Here is a 12,759-nt window from a genome sequence, read left to right on the forward strand (position 1 = left end):
AGGTCAATGGGAGTTTTACCTTAAACAGGACTGAGATCATAGAATCATAGACTATTAGGGTTGGAAGGGACCTCAGGAGGTCATCTAGTCCAACCCCCTGCTCAAAGCAGGACCAAGCCCCAGACAGATTTTTGCCCCAAATCCCTAAATGGCCCCCTCAAGGATTGAACTCACAACCCTGGGTTTAGCAGGCCAATGCTCAAACCACTGAGCTATCCCTGCCCCCAATTTGTCCTGTATGGTCACGGGAACATATAAAATAAGCCTGACAACATTACTAATCTTCTAAGATATCCTGTTTGGTAGAGTTTATTTCAGTATTTCAATCTTTTTTTAAGTTAATTAAAAATTAGAAGTAAACAAAATCCTTGTTGCAGGTTTGCCCTCACCTACAAAGAAAACCACAAACCAGAAAATGATTCTGTTTGCAATTTAGCATGTTAGGCAGATTCTAGTAATTAATAGGGAGACTTTTAAAATCTAACTATTTGGCAATAAAAAAAGGAAGAAAATAAAGGAAAAGCAATTCAAAAGAAATATTTTGTATTTTATTTCAAAAATACAAATATAATATTGCCAGCATTCCAAAGAGTATTATTAAAGGCATCATATTGATTCATATAATACAAAAGCATACTCAGTGGTACGGATTCAGTTATTTACACTGACATCATTATGTGATGTATTTAACTCTTTAGGCATATCCTGAGACTGAAAGAAAACAGTGGGTTCTAGAGTGGCCTGGACAGGTAGTGCTGTGTGTGTCTCAAATGTTCTGGACGAGTGAGGTACATGAAGCCATTTGCAATGGGCCAGAGGTATTATGAAGCATAATATTTGTATTTTTATTTTAGATTTAGTATTTCAGTTATTGTACTTTGTTCAGCTACATCATTCATCTCTCCCCCTGCCCAAAATAAAGTTGGATAAAGTAATTAATAAGAAATCTTAAAGCATAGAGGTGTAAATAGCCTTTGAGTGTTTTGAATATTAGGTAATGGTCAAATTCTGAAGAATGTGCCCAGTCAATCCTTTATGTGACTGGATCTTGGTCTGGCTAGCTGGAGGAAAAGGGGTGTTACCCCTTAAGGGATCCTTTGCAACAGCACAGAGAAGGGGGAAAGCTTACAGGGATGGACAAGAAAGGCAGGGTGCAATTGGGGACAGTTCAAGGTCACTGCATTGCCCTTCCTGCTGACTGGAAAAATGGGAGAGGTATTTATACACCATGCAGCCATCCTCTTTATCAGGATCAGGCTGGAACCAGCCACCCACCCACCTATACACTTGGGAACCTGGTCCTATTGCTTTTGACTCACTGTGGGCATTATGCTAGTTGCCCCTTTTCCTTGTGGGGCTGGGAGGGAATTTTCCCCTCACTGCCAGATTGACCAAAGTAAGGTGAATTTTTTCACCTTTTCCGCATCTGAGCTGGGAACCTGATGGGGTGGAGTAGGTGGGTTAGGTTATCATGTTGCAATTTATATGTAATGCTAGTGGTGGACATCCAGTGCAGGTACTCGGTATGCAAGGGGTATAGTTATTGGATAAATTGGATTGGAAATGGATTTGAAGGAAAGCATTCCTTATGGGATTTGATTTAAGGAGGATTTGGGACTCCTACATCTCTTTAGATGGGAGCCGACCCCTTCCTTGGCCCCCTTTCAGGGAGCCAAGGAAGGTGGCGGGGCTCCTATGTCTGGATCAGCAGAGAGCCAACTCCCTCCTCCCTACAATTTGCTGGATACTCCCAGATTTATAAGTGGATAAAGTTGCAGCTTAATTAAACCACATCCATGCCCTCCTGTCTTTCTTCTAGCATGGATGGACAATGTATAGTAGCCAACTTTTTACTTTCCCACTGGGTACTTAGGTAACTGATTTACAGAGAGTGCTGCCTAAGGACCAAATACCAAATTTTTTTTGCACTCAAAAGTTTCATTGAAATTGGTGGAAGTTTTCTATTCAAGGAATCCAGGATTGGGCTCTGAAAAATGTAGGCTGATATGTAACCTCCTGCTACTTTAGAGTTTTCTATTAGAAAAGTCTAAATACCGGTGCAGTCCTCATTCTAACAAGTTTTAAAAATCAGTGGTACTATCAAGTGTGGAGGGATCGGAAAGGAGACAGGTAAACATGACACAGTGAATCTTTTCATAGTTTGTGGGCATGTACAGCACACTCACATCTATGCATACTGAACCATTATTTATGGGAACATTTTTATTGTAGTTTAGGAGCCAATTTACTATAAAACAATTAAAAAATTATTACTCTACTAGTTCCAAGGAGTTCAGGTAGATAATATCAAAATAAAGACATCTGTATTCAATTCTTTCTCTAGGGGATCCACTTTTTTAAAAACATGAATGTGGTTTCAGACTGCACTTCCAATAAGAATAAGAACTTTAAATAATTTTCTTAAAATAGGATTCTTTTTAATTAAGTATTCTGCTTGATGTAGGATTTGTAAAGATTGCTACTTCTAAAGTTTGAAACTGCTTTCAATAAAACAAATGCCAACTAAAATAATTTTGAAAAAATATATAAGCTGAGCTGAATCCTACAGCTTTTCCTTAAGCAAACCTACCATTGGCTTCAATGAAACCTTCATGTATATAATCCAGAGGTTTGCAAACTGTGGTCTGCAAACCACTGATGGATCAGAGAGCATTTGCAGATGGGTCATAGAGAGTAGGCTGATAATAGGCTCCTCCTGTTTGTTTACAACTGCTGAAATGCAGTAAGGGCCTGACCCAAAGCCCATTGGAGTCAGTTCTCCCATTGACTTAAATGGGTCTTGGATTCAAAATATGTAAAAAACAATATGCTGTAGTTTTACAGGGTAGGTAGATAATTGCAAATGAGAGAGGAGATGGTCTTTGGGAAATGACTGAGAAGGGAGATGGTCCATTAAACAATCTTTATTAAGATGTTTGCCCACACTAAAAATTTTTCGTAACCCTAATTATTTGCACACTAAGGTCCAAAGATTGTTAAATCAAATTTGACATTTTCTTTCTTGCAGGGTTTACAGGATTACTATGATACTCTTCAGCTTCAGCTTACTGATATTGTAGAGTTGGTGAGAGGCAAATTATCTAAGCAGACACGAACTACACTGGGTGCTTTGGTTACTATTGATGTACACGCTAGAGATGTCGTCATGGAGATGATTGAAAGCGGTACATAGCTTTTAAAAAATTTATTCTTCATGTGTATTTAACAGAGAGTTACTCAGAACCCAGAGAAATAGACTTGCATTAGATTTTTTTGCTGGCCTTAAGAACCATAAGAATTTTTAAAGCATTTTATGTATGAAAACATTCATATTGGCAAATTATTTATTTTATACCTAACAGAAAATCCAATTTTCTAGAACTTTTTTTCATATTTACTGCTAATTACTTTCTTACCAGGTGTGAAAAATGAGACAGACTTTCAGTGGCTTGCTCAACTGCGATATTATTGGGAATACGAGAATGCTCGTGTCCGCATCATTAACTGCAATGTAAAATATGCCTATGAATACCTTGGCAACTCACCTCGACTTGTCATTACTCCCCTTACGGATAGATGTTACCGCACCTTGGTATGCTTTTATGTAAAACTTGTCATTAACCTGCTTAAAGAATTCATTTAGCTGTAATATGGCATTTTCAACATTTTATACTTATTACAGTGTCACTTGGGAGCACTGCAATAGCTGTGGGACTCACAGCATTTCTGTTAAAACATCCAATTTTCAGGGATTTTAATTCCTATTTAAATTTTCAAGTTGAACCTGGTTGGCTCCAGTAGATCTGCAACAATTGTCATGTTTTGTGCTGAACTGAAGCCCACTTACCAACTTCAACAAGTGGGCTGGGTTTGCAGATCTGGCAAAAATGTACCTCTTGACAAGTTGCTCCCAGCTTGGATAATGATATAGCTAAGCCACTTATGTGACATTTTGTAATTGGCAGTTTAAATTGGTATTGACGCCATGATATTGCTTCTGAAGCTAGGACAGAAGCTGGCCACTTTTTACTTCCCATTTCCAGTTGGTGGGCAACACATCAAGACACATTGCTGCATTGTACACTTGGCCCATCTTCAACTAACCAGAATTAAAAGTGGTTAAACTGACTAGAAGAGAAGTGTTCCATGGGATGGCATCCTTGTGCATAGTGACTGAAAGATGAATAAAACCAGGAGATGGGAAGACTGGGATTAGGGGTGCAGAAGAGAGATGGGGAGAGTGGAGGAGAAAGAGAGTATGGGTTAGTAACAGGAGGAATAAAGGTGATGGGGGAACTAAGGGGAGGGAGAAAAGAAAGATTTGGAGGGTAGGAGAAATGGGAAGGATGGGATAGGAAAAGAAGAAAAGATGGTGTGGGAGAGAATAGAATATGGGGACGGGCAGGGTATGATGGTCAACAGAACATGGGTAGAGCATAGATTCATAGATTCATAGATTCTAGGACTGGAAGGGACCTCGAGAGGTCATCGAGTCCAGTCCCCTGCCCGCATGGCAGGAAAGGGAGACAGTATGAGAAAGACCACAAAGAATGAGTGGGAAAGGAGATGCTTCTTAGAGAAGGAAGTACAGAACAGAAGAAAGCAAGATCAGGCACATTGACTTTAAAAATGCTTTTTGCCTGAGTAAGAGTTGCATGATCAGGTCCAATATAACATACAATGTCTAGTCATGATACTGACTGCTTGGGAATGGATAAGATTGTGCCCTTTTCTGAGGCACCTACAATAAAGAATAACTCCAAATCGAACTTTGATTTTCCTGTATTTTGAAGACATAAATAATTTTTAGCTTAGCCTTTTTCATTTAGTATGAATCTGATAAATATTGGTTTTATACAATAATGTGTTTTCAACTACCTAGTGTTTTCAATTTACAATTGAATTTAAAATTATTTTCCTTTATAAAATTATTTTCCATTATGAAAAAGTCTTTGATTAAATTATTAATTTTCATAAACTATTTCCATTCTTTAGATTGGAGCTTTTTATCTAAACCTTGGTGGTGCTCCAGAGGGCCCAGCAGGGACAGGTAAAACAGAGACTACTAAAGACTTGGCTAAGGCTCTTGCTGTACAATGTGTTGTCTTCAACTGTTCTGATGGCCTTGATTATCTGGCAATGGGGAAGGTAAATTGAATTACATTTTAAGATCAGTATGTGTTTTTTCAGGAGGAAAGGTGTTGACTTTCAGTGGGAGCTATATGCCCTTTTCACATAGGCACTTTTGAAAATCCCACCCATGATTCCGTGCCCCTAAGAGTTTATAATCTAAGGTCTGCTGACTTCAATGGGACCACTTGCAGTGCGTTAGCTTAACTATGTGGCAAGGAGTTTGCAGGACGAGGGCCTATGAACCTGATTCAGCTTCCAGTAAAACCAAGGAAAGATTTTCATTGACTTAATTTCCTAATATATCTGCTGACCTTTCCTCCTAAGTAGGCTTAAATATTATTCAAAGTATGCAAATAAGTTCACTGCACAACATTAAATTTCAAGCCATTGTACTACTGATTGTTGCTTTTAAATTTCCTGATACTCTGTTAGGGGTACAGTTTTTGTCTTTCTTTCTTGTTTTACAGTTTTTTAAAGGTTTGGCTTCCTCAGGTGCTTGGGCCTGTTTTGATGAATTTAATCGAATTGAGCTGGAAGTACTGTCTGTGGTGGCTCAGCAGATCCTTTGCATTCAGCGAGCCATACAGTTGAAGATGGAAACATTTATTTTTGAAGGGACTGAACTGAAGCTCAATCCCAACTGTTTTGTAGCTATTACCATGAATCCAGGTTATGCAGGACGTTCTGAACTCCCAGACAACCTCAAGGTAAAATAATAAAATAAGCATATTCACTTAATAGTGCATTTAAGAAACCCAGTGCCAAATTCACTGCTGGAGTTGTACCAGAATGTGGCATCTACAATATAAACAATTTATATTTTTAAATTTTGTATTTCATATGCAACATATTTGTCAGGTTTCATTTTTTTTTAATTTATTCAAACCAGTTTGTTCTCCCTGAAGGTTTTTAATCAGTTTTTCTGCTGTTATGAACAAAAGTTTTACTAATTATTATTATTTTTGCTTTCATTTGTGGTGGGCCAAACCCTTCAGTGAGGGTTGTTTTAGCTGGGGAAAGGGGGACTGCAGGATTTGGCCCTATATGCTTTTAAAATAGTGTTTATATTAAATCCAAATATTTTAAGAAAATGTGCTTAAAAATAACTTAGAATGGAGTTTTATTCAGAAGCAGTGCTAGAGCAATTTGACTAGATCATGTGATGATGACTCTATACAAACTACCAGTTACAAATATTTGCTATGATATTTGTTTATGCCAGTGCTCCTGTTTCAGTGGTGAGACATGGCTTCAGCAAAGTGAAGATGTCTCGATAGCAGCATTGCGGTTCTATTTTCCCTTTAAGTCACAGCACCAACTTGAGAAGGGACAGAGCCATGTTGCCTCAAAGGGAGCTCAGAGAGGAATTCTACCTCAGGAAGGCAGAATTTATTCAGGAATGCTCTAGTGAGCAGTGAGCATGTGTTATTCTATACAAAGCACACCGGATCTTTTATACAGGAGAAGGCAAAAACGCCGCATTTATTGAGAATACAGCAGTTAGCATATGCTTTTCAGTCATACACACACACACACACACACACACACACACACACACACACACACACACACACACACACACACACACACACACACACACACACACACACACACACACACACACACACACACCCACACACACACACACACACACACACACACACACACACACACACACAGTCCTACCAGGTTGATGTTTATAGTTACCAGTCCAAAGTCTGGATCAATCTAGTGGCCAGCCAGATTGGTCGCAGAGGGAAGCCGGGCTCTGTTGGTCGCGATCCAATGCTCCTGGAGTGTGGCAAGACAAACCCAAAGTCCCATGGCAAAGCACCCCGTTCTTATAGTCTTTTTTCTCTATTGAAGTCTATGGATTTTGCTGTGTCAGTTTCTGACTGGTTACTTCTTAATTGGTGTTATCTTTTGATGTAAACATTCCAGTTAGGGTGACCAGATCACCCAGGTCAAATATCGGGATGCAGGGTGGGCGGGGCGGGGCGGCGGGGGGGGGGGGAGGCAAAGGAAAAAAAACGTGGCAGGGCAAAAAAAACCCAACCCCCCCCCCCCCCCCCCATTCCTCCTCCCTCCGCCAGCGCTGGAGGGAGGCCCGGGAGACGCAGGGGAGCGCGGGGCCGGGTGAGTGAGTCCGGCCTGGCCCCGAGCAGGCAGGACTCGGGCGCGGTACCTGGAGGGAGAGTAGGGGGGCGGCCCGCGGGGCCAGTTAGCGGCTGTTCTCCCCACCTGGGCAGCGGGACTTGGGAGCAGCCGCTGCTGCGGCTCCCACTGCCACGGGGGGAGGAAGCGGCTGCTGGCCAAGCACGTGCCACTCGGCGGCTGCAGCTCTGGCGCCCGCGAACCCCCCGAGCCCGGGCCTGCTGCGGGGACCCAGCGCGCACACTGCGCGCGCCCAGCCCCTGGCCAGTTGCGTCTGGGCTGGCTGCCCAGCTGGTGCAATCCCGGGGTGGCCCCGGAGTGGGGGCAGCAGGCCCCAGCCACCCCATCCCGCTCGGGTCCCGCAGGGGAACGAACAGGGCTGCTGATGCCTCCGCCCCAGGGCCGCACGCGGAATTGCACCAGCTGGGCAGCCAGCCCAGATGCGACTGGCCAGGGGCTGGGCATAGCATGCGCGCTGGGTCGCTGCAGCAGGCCTGGGCTCGGAGGGTTCGGGCCCGGGCACCAGAGCCGCAGCCGCCGAGCACCACTTGCTTGGTCAGCGGCCGCTTCCTCCCCCCGCGGCAGTGGGAGCTGCAGCAGTGGCTGCTCCCGAGTCCCGCTGCCCAGGTGGGGAGAACAGCCGCTGCCTGGCCCCGCGGGCCGCTCCCCTACTCTCCCTCCAGGTACCGCGCCCGAGTCCTGGAGGACTCGGACTCGGACTCACATTCACCCCAGCCCCGCACTCCCCTGCGTCTCCCGGGCATGGCGTGCTTTGGAAGAGGCGGGGATTTGGGGAGGGAGCCAATGGGGCAGTGAGGGGGCGGGGATTTGGGGAGGGATCCAATGGGGGAAGGAGGGGACGGAGTCGGGGCGGGGGGGGGGCGCGAACCCTTCCGGGCTCCGCCTGTGCGCGGGAGCCTTGCTTGTTTGTCCAGTGTCCCAACCTAACATTGGTTGGGACGCGGGACAAACAAGCAAATATCGGGATAGTCCTGAACGTCTGGTCACCCTAATTCCAGTACACCTCCGAGAGGGTCATCCTGTCCTGGTTACGATTTAATCAATTGTCCTGTCTTTAGGAGTGCCAGCCTTATCTCAGGGTCATCAATCTGCCCTTTCTTCATTATGGATGTGCGTTGATGGTTCTCTGGTGTCGTTAAGTCTCTTCACTCCTCCTTCCTTGACCATCTGGCTATAACAATGGCCTTCACACCTTATCTTTTCCTGATGCATACATTCCTCATTTACACAAACAGTCTTTTACAGAGACCCTTGAGAATACAAACAGAGGCATTTTATATTGAGCAAAAGACATTGTAAATTAAGCCTTCCTAAATCTTATAATCAAAACAATTCACACTGAGGCCCAGGCCTTCAACATTCCTCTAATCTCATTAACATAAACACAATACAAGATCCTGTCTCTTACTTACTAAACCTTAAAACAAAGAAGTGTATATTTAACTAGAGTGCCTAATTTGTAATACATATAGGAAACCATAGTATACATTATAATTTATCCTAAAACAAAAGAGTGACCATAATCAGTCATAAGGATTGTTCTGGTCTGTCCCTGCCTTAACATCAGTACAGACACTGGCAGTCTGTCAGATGCATTTCTGCCAATGTCCCAGAGGGTCATTCCTTTCTGCTTTTCAAAAAGGGTGGCTGGCAGGATGAAATCAAATCATACATTAATTCTCATAGTACAATTATAAAATCCTGCTCCTACACATACTCACTGCTACACCCCTTCAGGGGATGCAGTATACTCTCCCATCTACCATGTGTCCCATCTCTTTCTCCCACATCCTTTTCTGCCATTCAGGTGTGTTTGGCCTATAGGTGGCACACAATGAGCAGTCTCTGTTCTTTTGAAAGGAAGGGGATGGAGGAGGAGGAAGTTAAAGCAGGGTAATCTGGTTAATAATATCAAATATCAGGGGTAGCCATGTTAGTCTGTATACACAAAAACAACAAGGAGTCCGGTGGCACCTTAAAGACTAACAGATTTATTTGGGCATAAACTTTCGTGGGTAAAAAACCTCACTTGAGAAGTGAACCTGCATCTGAAGAAGTGAGTTTTTTTACCCACAAAAGCTTATGCCCAAATAAAGCTGTTAGTCTTTAAGGTGCCACCGCACTCCTTGTTGTTCTGGTGAATAATGTTATGTGTAATGAGGGCCACATAGGCAACTTGCTTGTGTTTGGCTCTTAATGAGTCATGGTTCTTGTCTTCAAAGATTGGTAATATTGTTACCACAAGAACTTTTATGTTGCAGTATCTATACATATTGAGTGCAAATCAGAGTTACAGGAATTCTTTTGTTCTTCTTCTAAACGTTTTAAGCATATTTTCTGCAATATGCATTTCAGGTTCTTTTCCGAACAGTAGCTATGATGGTACCTAACTATGCTCTGATAGCAGAAATCTCTCTCTACTCATACGGATTTCTGAATGCCAAGCCATTATCAGTGAAGATAGTAATGACCTACAGACTTTGTTCAGAGCAACTTTCCTCGCAGTTCCATTATGACTATGGTATGCGTGCTGTTAAAGCTGTATTAGTGGCTGCTGGCAACCTAAAACTGAAATTCCCACAGGAGAATGAAGATATATTGGTAAGTCCCTCAGGTAACATAGTGGATTTCACTGAGTCAAGTATTTCAGAGTTTTGAACCCAGCTGAGCCACTGCCTCACAGTATTGCCTGCTGAAGTCATTGAACCACTCTGTCTCAGTTTCTCTATCTGTAAATTGGGGATCAGAATCATGGCCAGCGGGTATAGGTGGCCTGGGGAGTCTAAGCCTCCCCAAACAGGATGCAGTGCACCTCTCTTTGGAGGCACACTGGCCCACTGCCCACTGCTGAAAGGGTGCCTGAGCCGTATCCCCGCCCACACTCCGCTCCGAGGCCCCGCTCCAGCTCGTCCTCTTCCCCCGTGGCCCCGCCCTCACTGCTCCTCTTCCCTCCCCCGCTTCATCTCTTCCTGTCCCCGCTCTTCCCCTGAGGCTGCCACTCGCGCCTCTCCATCCCCAGTGGGCGTGGGGGCCTTGGGGGAGGTGTGAAAAGGTGTAAGCGATGGGCGGGGGGTCTCGGGGGAGAGGGAGAACAGGTGGGGAGGGGCGAAGAGGCTGGAGCAGCAGGCGGGAGGGCCCTCGGGGGGGCAGGGTGAAGAGGTGCGAGTGGTGGGCAGGGGAGCCCTCAGGGGAGGGGGCAAAGAGGTGTGAGTGGCGGGCCTGGGGCCGAGCAGGGGTGGAACATGGGCAGGGCCTCGGGGAGGGGGTGGAGCATGGGAGGGGCCTTAGGGAGAGGAGACCGAGTGGGGCGGGCCTCGGTGGAGCAGGGGGCCTGGCCCCCGCCTTCTAGGGAGCTTCTGGCCCTCGTGCCCAGCCTCCACAAATGCGGGAGTCATGTATCGCCCATTAATTGTCTACTTCACAAGGCTATTATGAAAGATAAACTATTTCATATTTTATAGCACTTTCTAAATGTAAACCACTAAGTGCTAAGTATTATTATCTAAGATGTAAATAAAAACTAGTTTCAGAACTGAGTTTTAACTGAGAGGATGAATTGAAATTCTTGATAAGGAAAAAATGGATGTAAAAGATACAGGTGTATTTGGGTGAATTTTGATGGCCTGTGATGTGCATCAGGTCTGACTAGGTGATTTTCTGGCCGTAAACTCTGTGAAACACCTTTTCTAGCTGCCATTATGGAACTGGTGCCTAATTAACTGATGTTTGGAAAGCACTGAAACATCCTCCAATGAAAGATGTGATATAAATGCAAAGGATAAAGTGTGATATTGTGACCGGGATCGCAGGGGAACCAGCTGAGGTCACTCAATTTGGATGAACTGCAAAGAATGGGGCAGACAATCCCCAAAGCTGGTGGATATTCTAATACTTAGATTTACCAAGCCAGCACTAAACAGCTTCTGTTATACCTGACTGGTTACTCAGAAGTCAAAAACACAGTTCCCTTAAAGTAACCCAACCTCAGGCCTCCACCTAGTTACCCAAGTCAGATATGACGAGGATTAATGAAAATCTTATTCACCATATAAAGAAAAGGTTCTACCAATCCCAAAGGATTGGGCACATTACCTCCCAGCTTAATGAATACTCCAGATCTTACCCAAATACACTCTTGCAGCCAATCCTTATTAACTAAACTAAAATTTATTAAAAAAGAAAAGAGAGAGAGTATGGTTAAAAGATCAATATACATATAGACATGAGTCAATCTTGAGATTTAGATCCATCGCAGAGATGGTGAGCTTTGTAGTTGCAAAGAGTTCTTTTAGAATTTAGTCCATAAGTTATAGTCCAATGTTTAACTTCAGAGTGGTCCAGTCAGAACTGGGATCTCAGTCCTTGTGGCTTAGGCTTCCCCTGCATGAAACCCCAAGCAGATCTGAGATGATAGGATCGGGACCCAGGGATCTTTTATACAATTTCAAGCCTTCTTTGACAGGTCGGAGTCCCTTTGCTTACAATAGGTAATCAGGGCGACTTTGAAGTAGGTCCATCCCCGGTAATTAGCTATACGAATTAACATAAGGCAATTGCCTGTTTTTCATCATTTCGCAGATGATCAGCTATACATTTCAAAGAGAGATGAATACAGCAATATCCCATGTTTACAGTTCATTTAAATGCTAGGATGTTCTTTTGATCTCTAAATTAACAGAATACAGCATAGACAGGGACTGTTGATTATATTGTTGGCCACTACACACATATATGTAAATACACGAAAATACAAACATTATCTCCCCATGTCTTTAAGGGTTGAATTTGAGTCATTTATCCTGCAGAACGCTTAACCCTTTCTGGCCATGCGCCACACCCCCAACGCGAGACTGGTGTGGAAGGGAGCTATTGGAGCTCCTGGATACACCTTAAGGACCTTCCAACATTGATATGAGCTATGTTTACATTGAATTCTTTGTAAGGCCAAATTATTGATGCATGGTTTGGCCCAAGTTAAAAATTTAGTCCATACTTTCTGAAACACTTCAGTGATTTCAGGGTTTGGTCTATGTGTTTACTTAACATAGCCATTAACGTTTTTCAGAGCCAAGAATAGAGGAGACAATGTAAAGGGAGACATAGCCTGCTCCGCTTCCCAGCAGCATCAGTTCAGGAACTCTCCCTCTTCATTGCTGCATTAATGATGGAAGAGGGCGGGGTCTTCAAAAGTGTTAAACTGGGGAAGGAATTGCAGAGAGATGGCAATACTGTAATAGTCATGAGAGGCAGTGGAGAGCATTTGGGGTGCTCCATCAGATCCCCTAACACAATTTCAGGAAATGCCCTGCTTGATGCATCTTCACTCATTACAGGGACTTTGCCTCTTAGTGCAGCCTAGCACTGACTGCTATATAATTTACGTTACTTTTTAAGGCTAAGATTTTGTCACTGATTCAATGACTTTCAGAGATCTTTGAGATATTTTCCTGC

General features: G+C 43.7%; 1 protein-coding gene across 2 annotated transcripts in view; it reads left to right on the plus strand.

Moving 5' to 3' along the window:
* Nucleotides 1-12,759, plus strand: part of DNAH12 (dynein axonemal heavy chain 12) — a 168,935-nt gene that overhangs the window by 43,624 nt on the left and 112,552 nt on the right. For both annotated transcript variants that reach the window (XM_026650210.1, XM_026650209.1), the window contains exons 22-27: nucleotides 699-818; nucleotides 3,029-3,185; nucleotides 3,420-3,592; nucleotides 4,996-5,148; nucleotides 5,601-5,840; nucleotides 9,664-9,909. In XM_026650210.1, coding sequence (XP_026505995.1) covers nucleotides 699-818; nucleotides 3,029-3,185; nucleotides 3,420-3,592; nucleotides 4,996-5,148; nucleotides 5,601-5,840; nucleotides 9,664-9,909 — 1,089 coding nt within the window. The remainder of the gene's footprint in view (nucleotides 1-698; nucleotides 819-3,028; nucleotides 3,186-3,419; nucleotides 3,593-4,995; nucleotides 5,149-5,600; nucleotides 5,841-9,663; nucleotides 9,910-12,759) is intronic.

Source organism: Terrapene carolina, unplaced genomic scaffold (assembly GCF_002925995.2).
Source record: "Terrapene carolina triunguis isolate 2854851 unplaced genomic scaffold, T_m_triunguis-2.0 Scaffold89, whole genome shotgun sequence".
In the NCBI taxonomy this organism is placed as follows: Eukaryota; Metazoa; Chordata; order Testudines; family Emydidae; genus Terrapene; species Terrapene triunguis.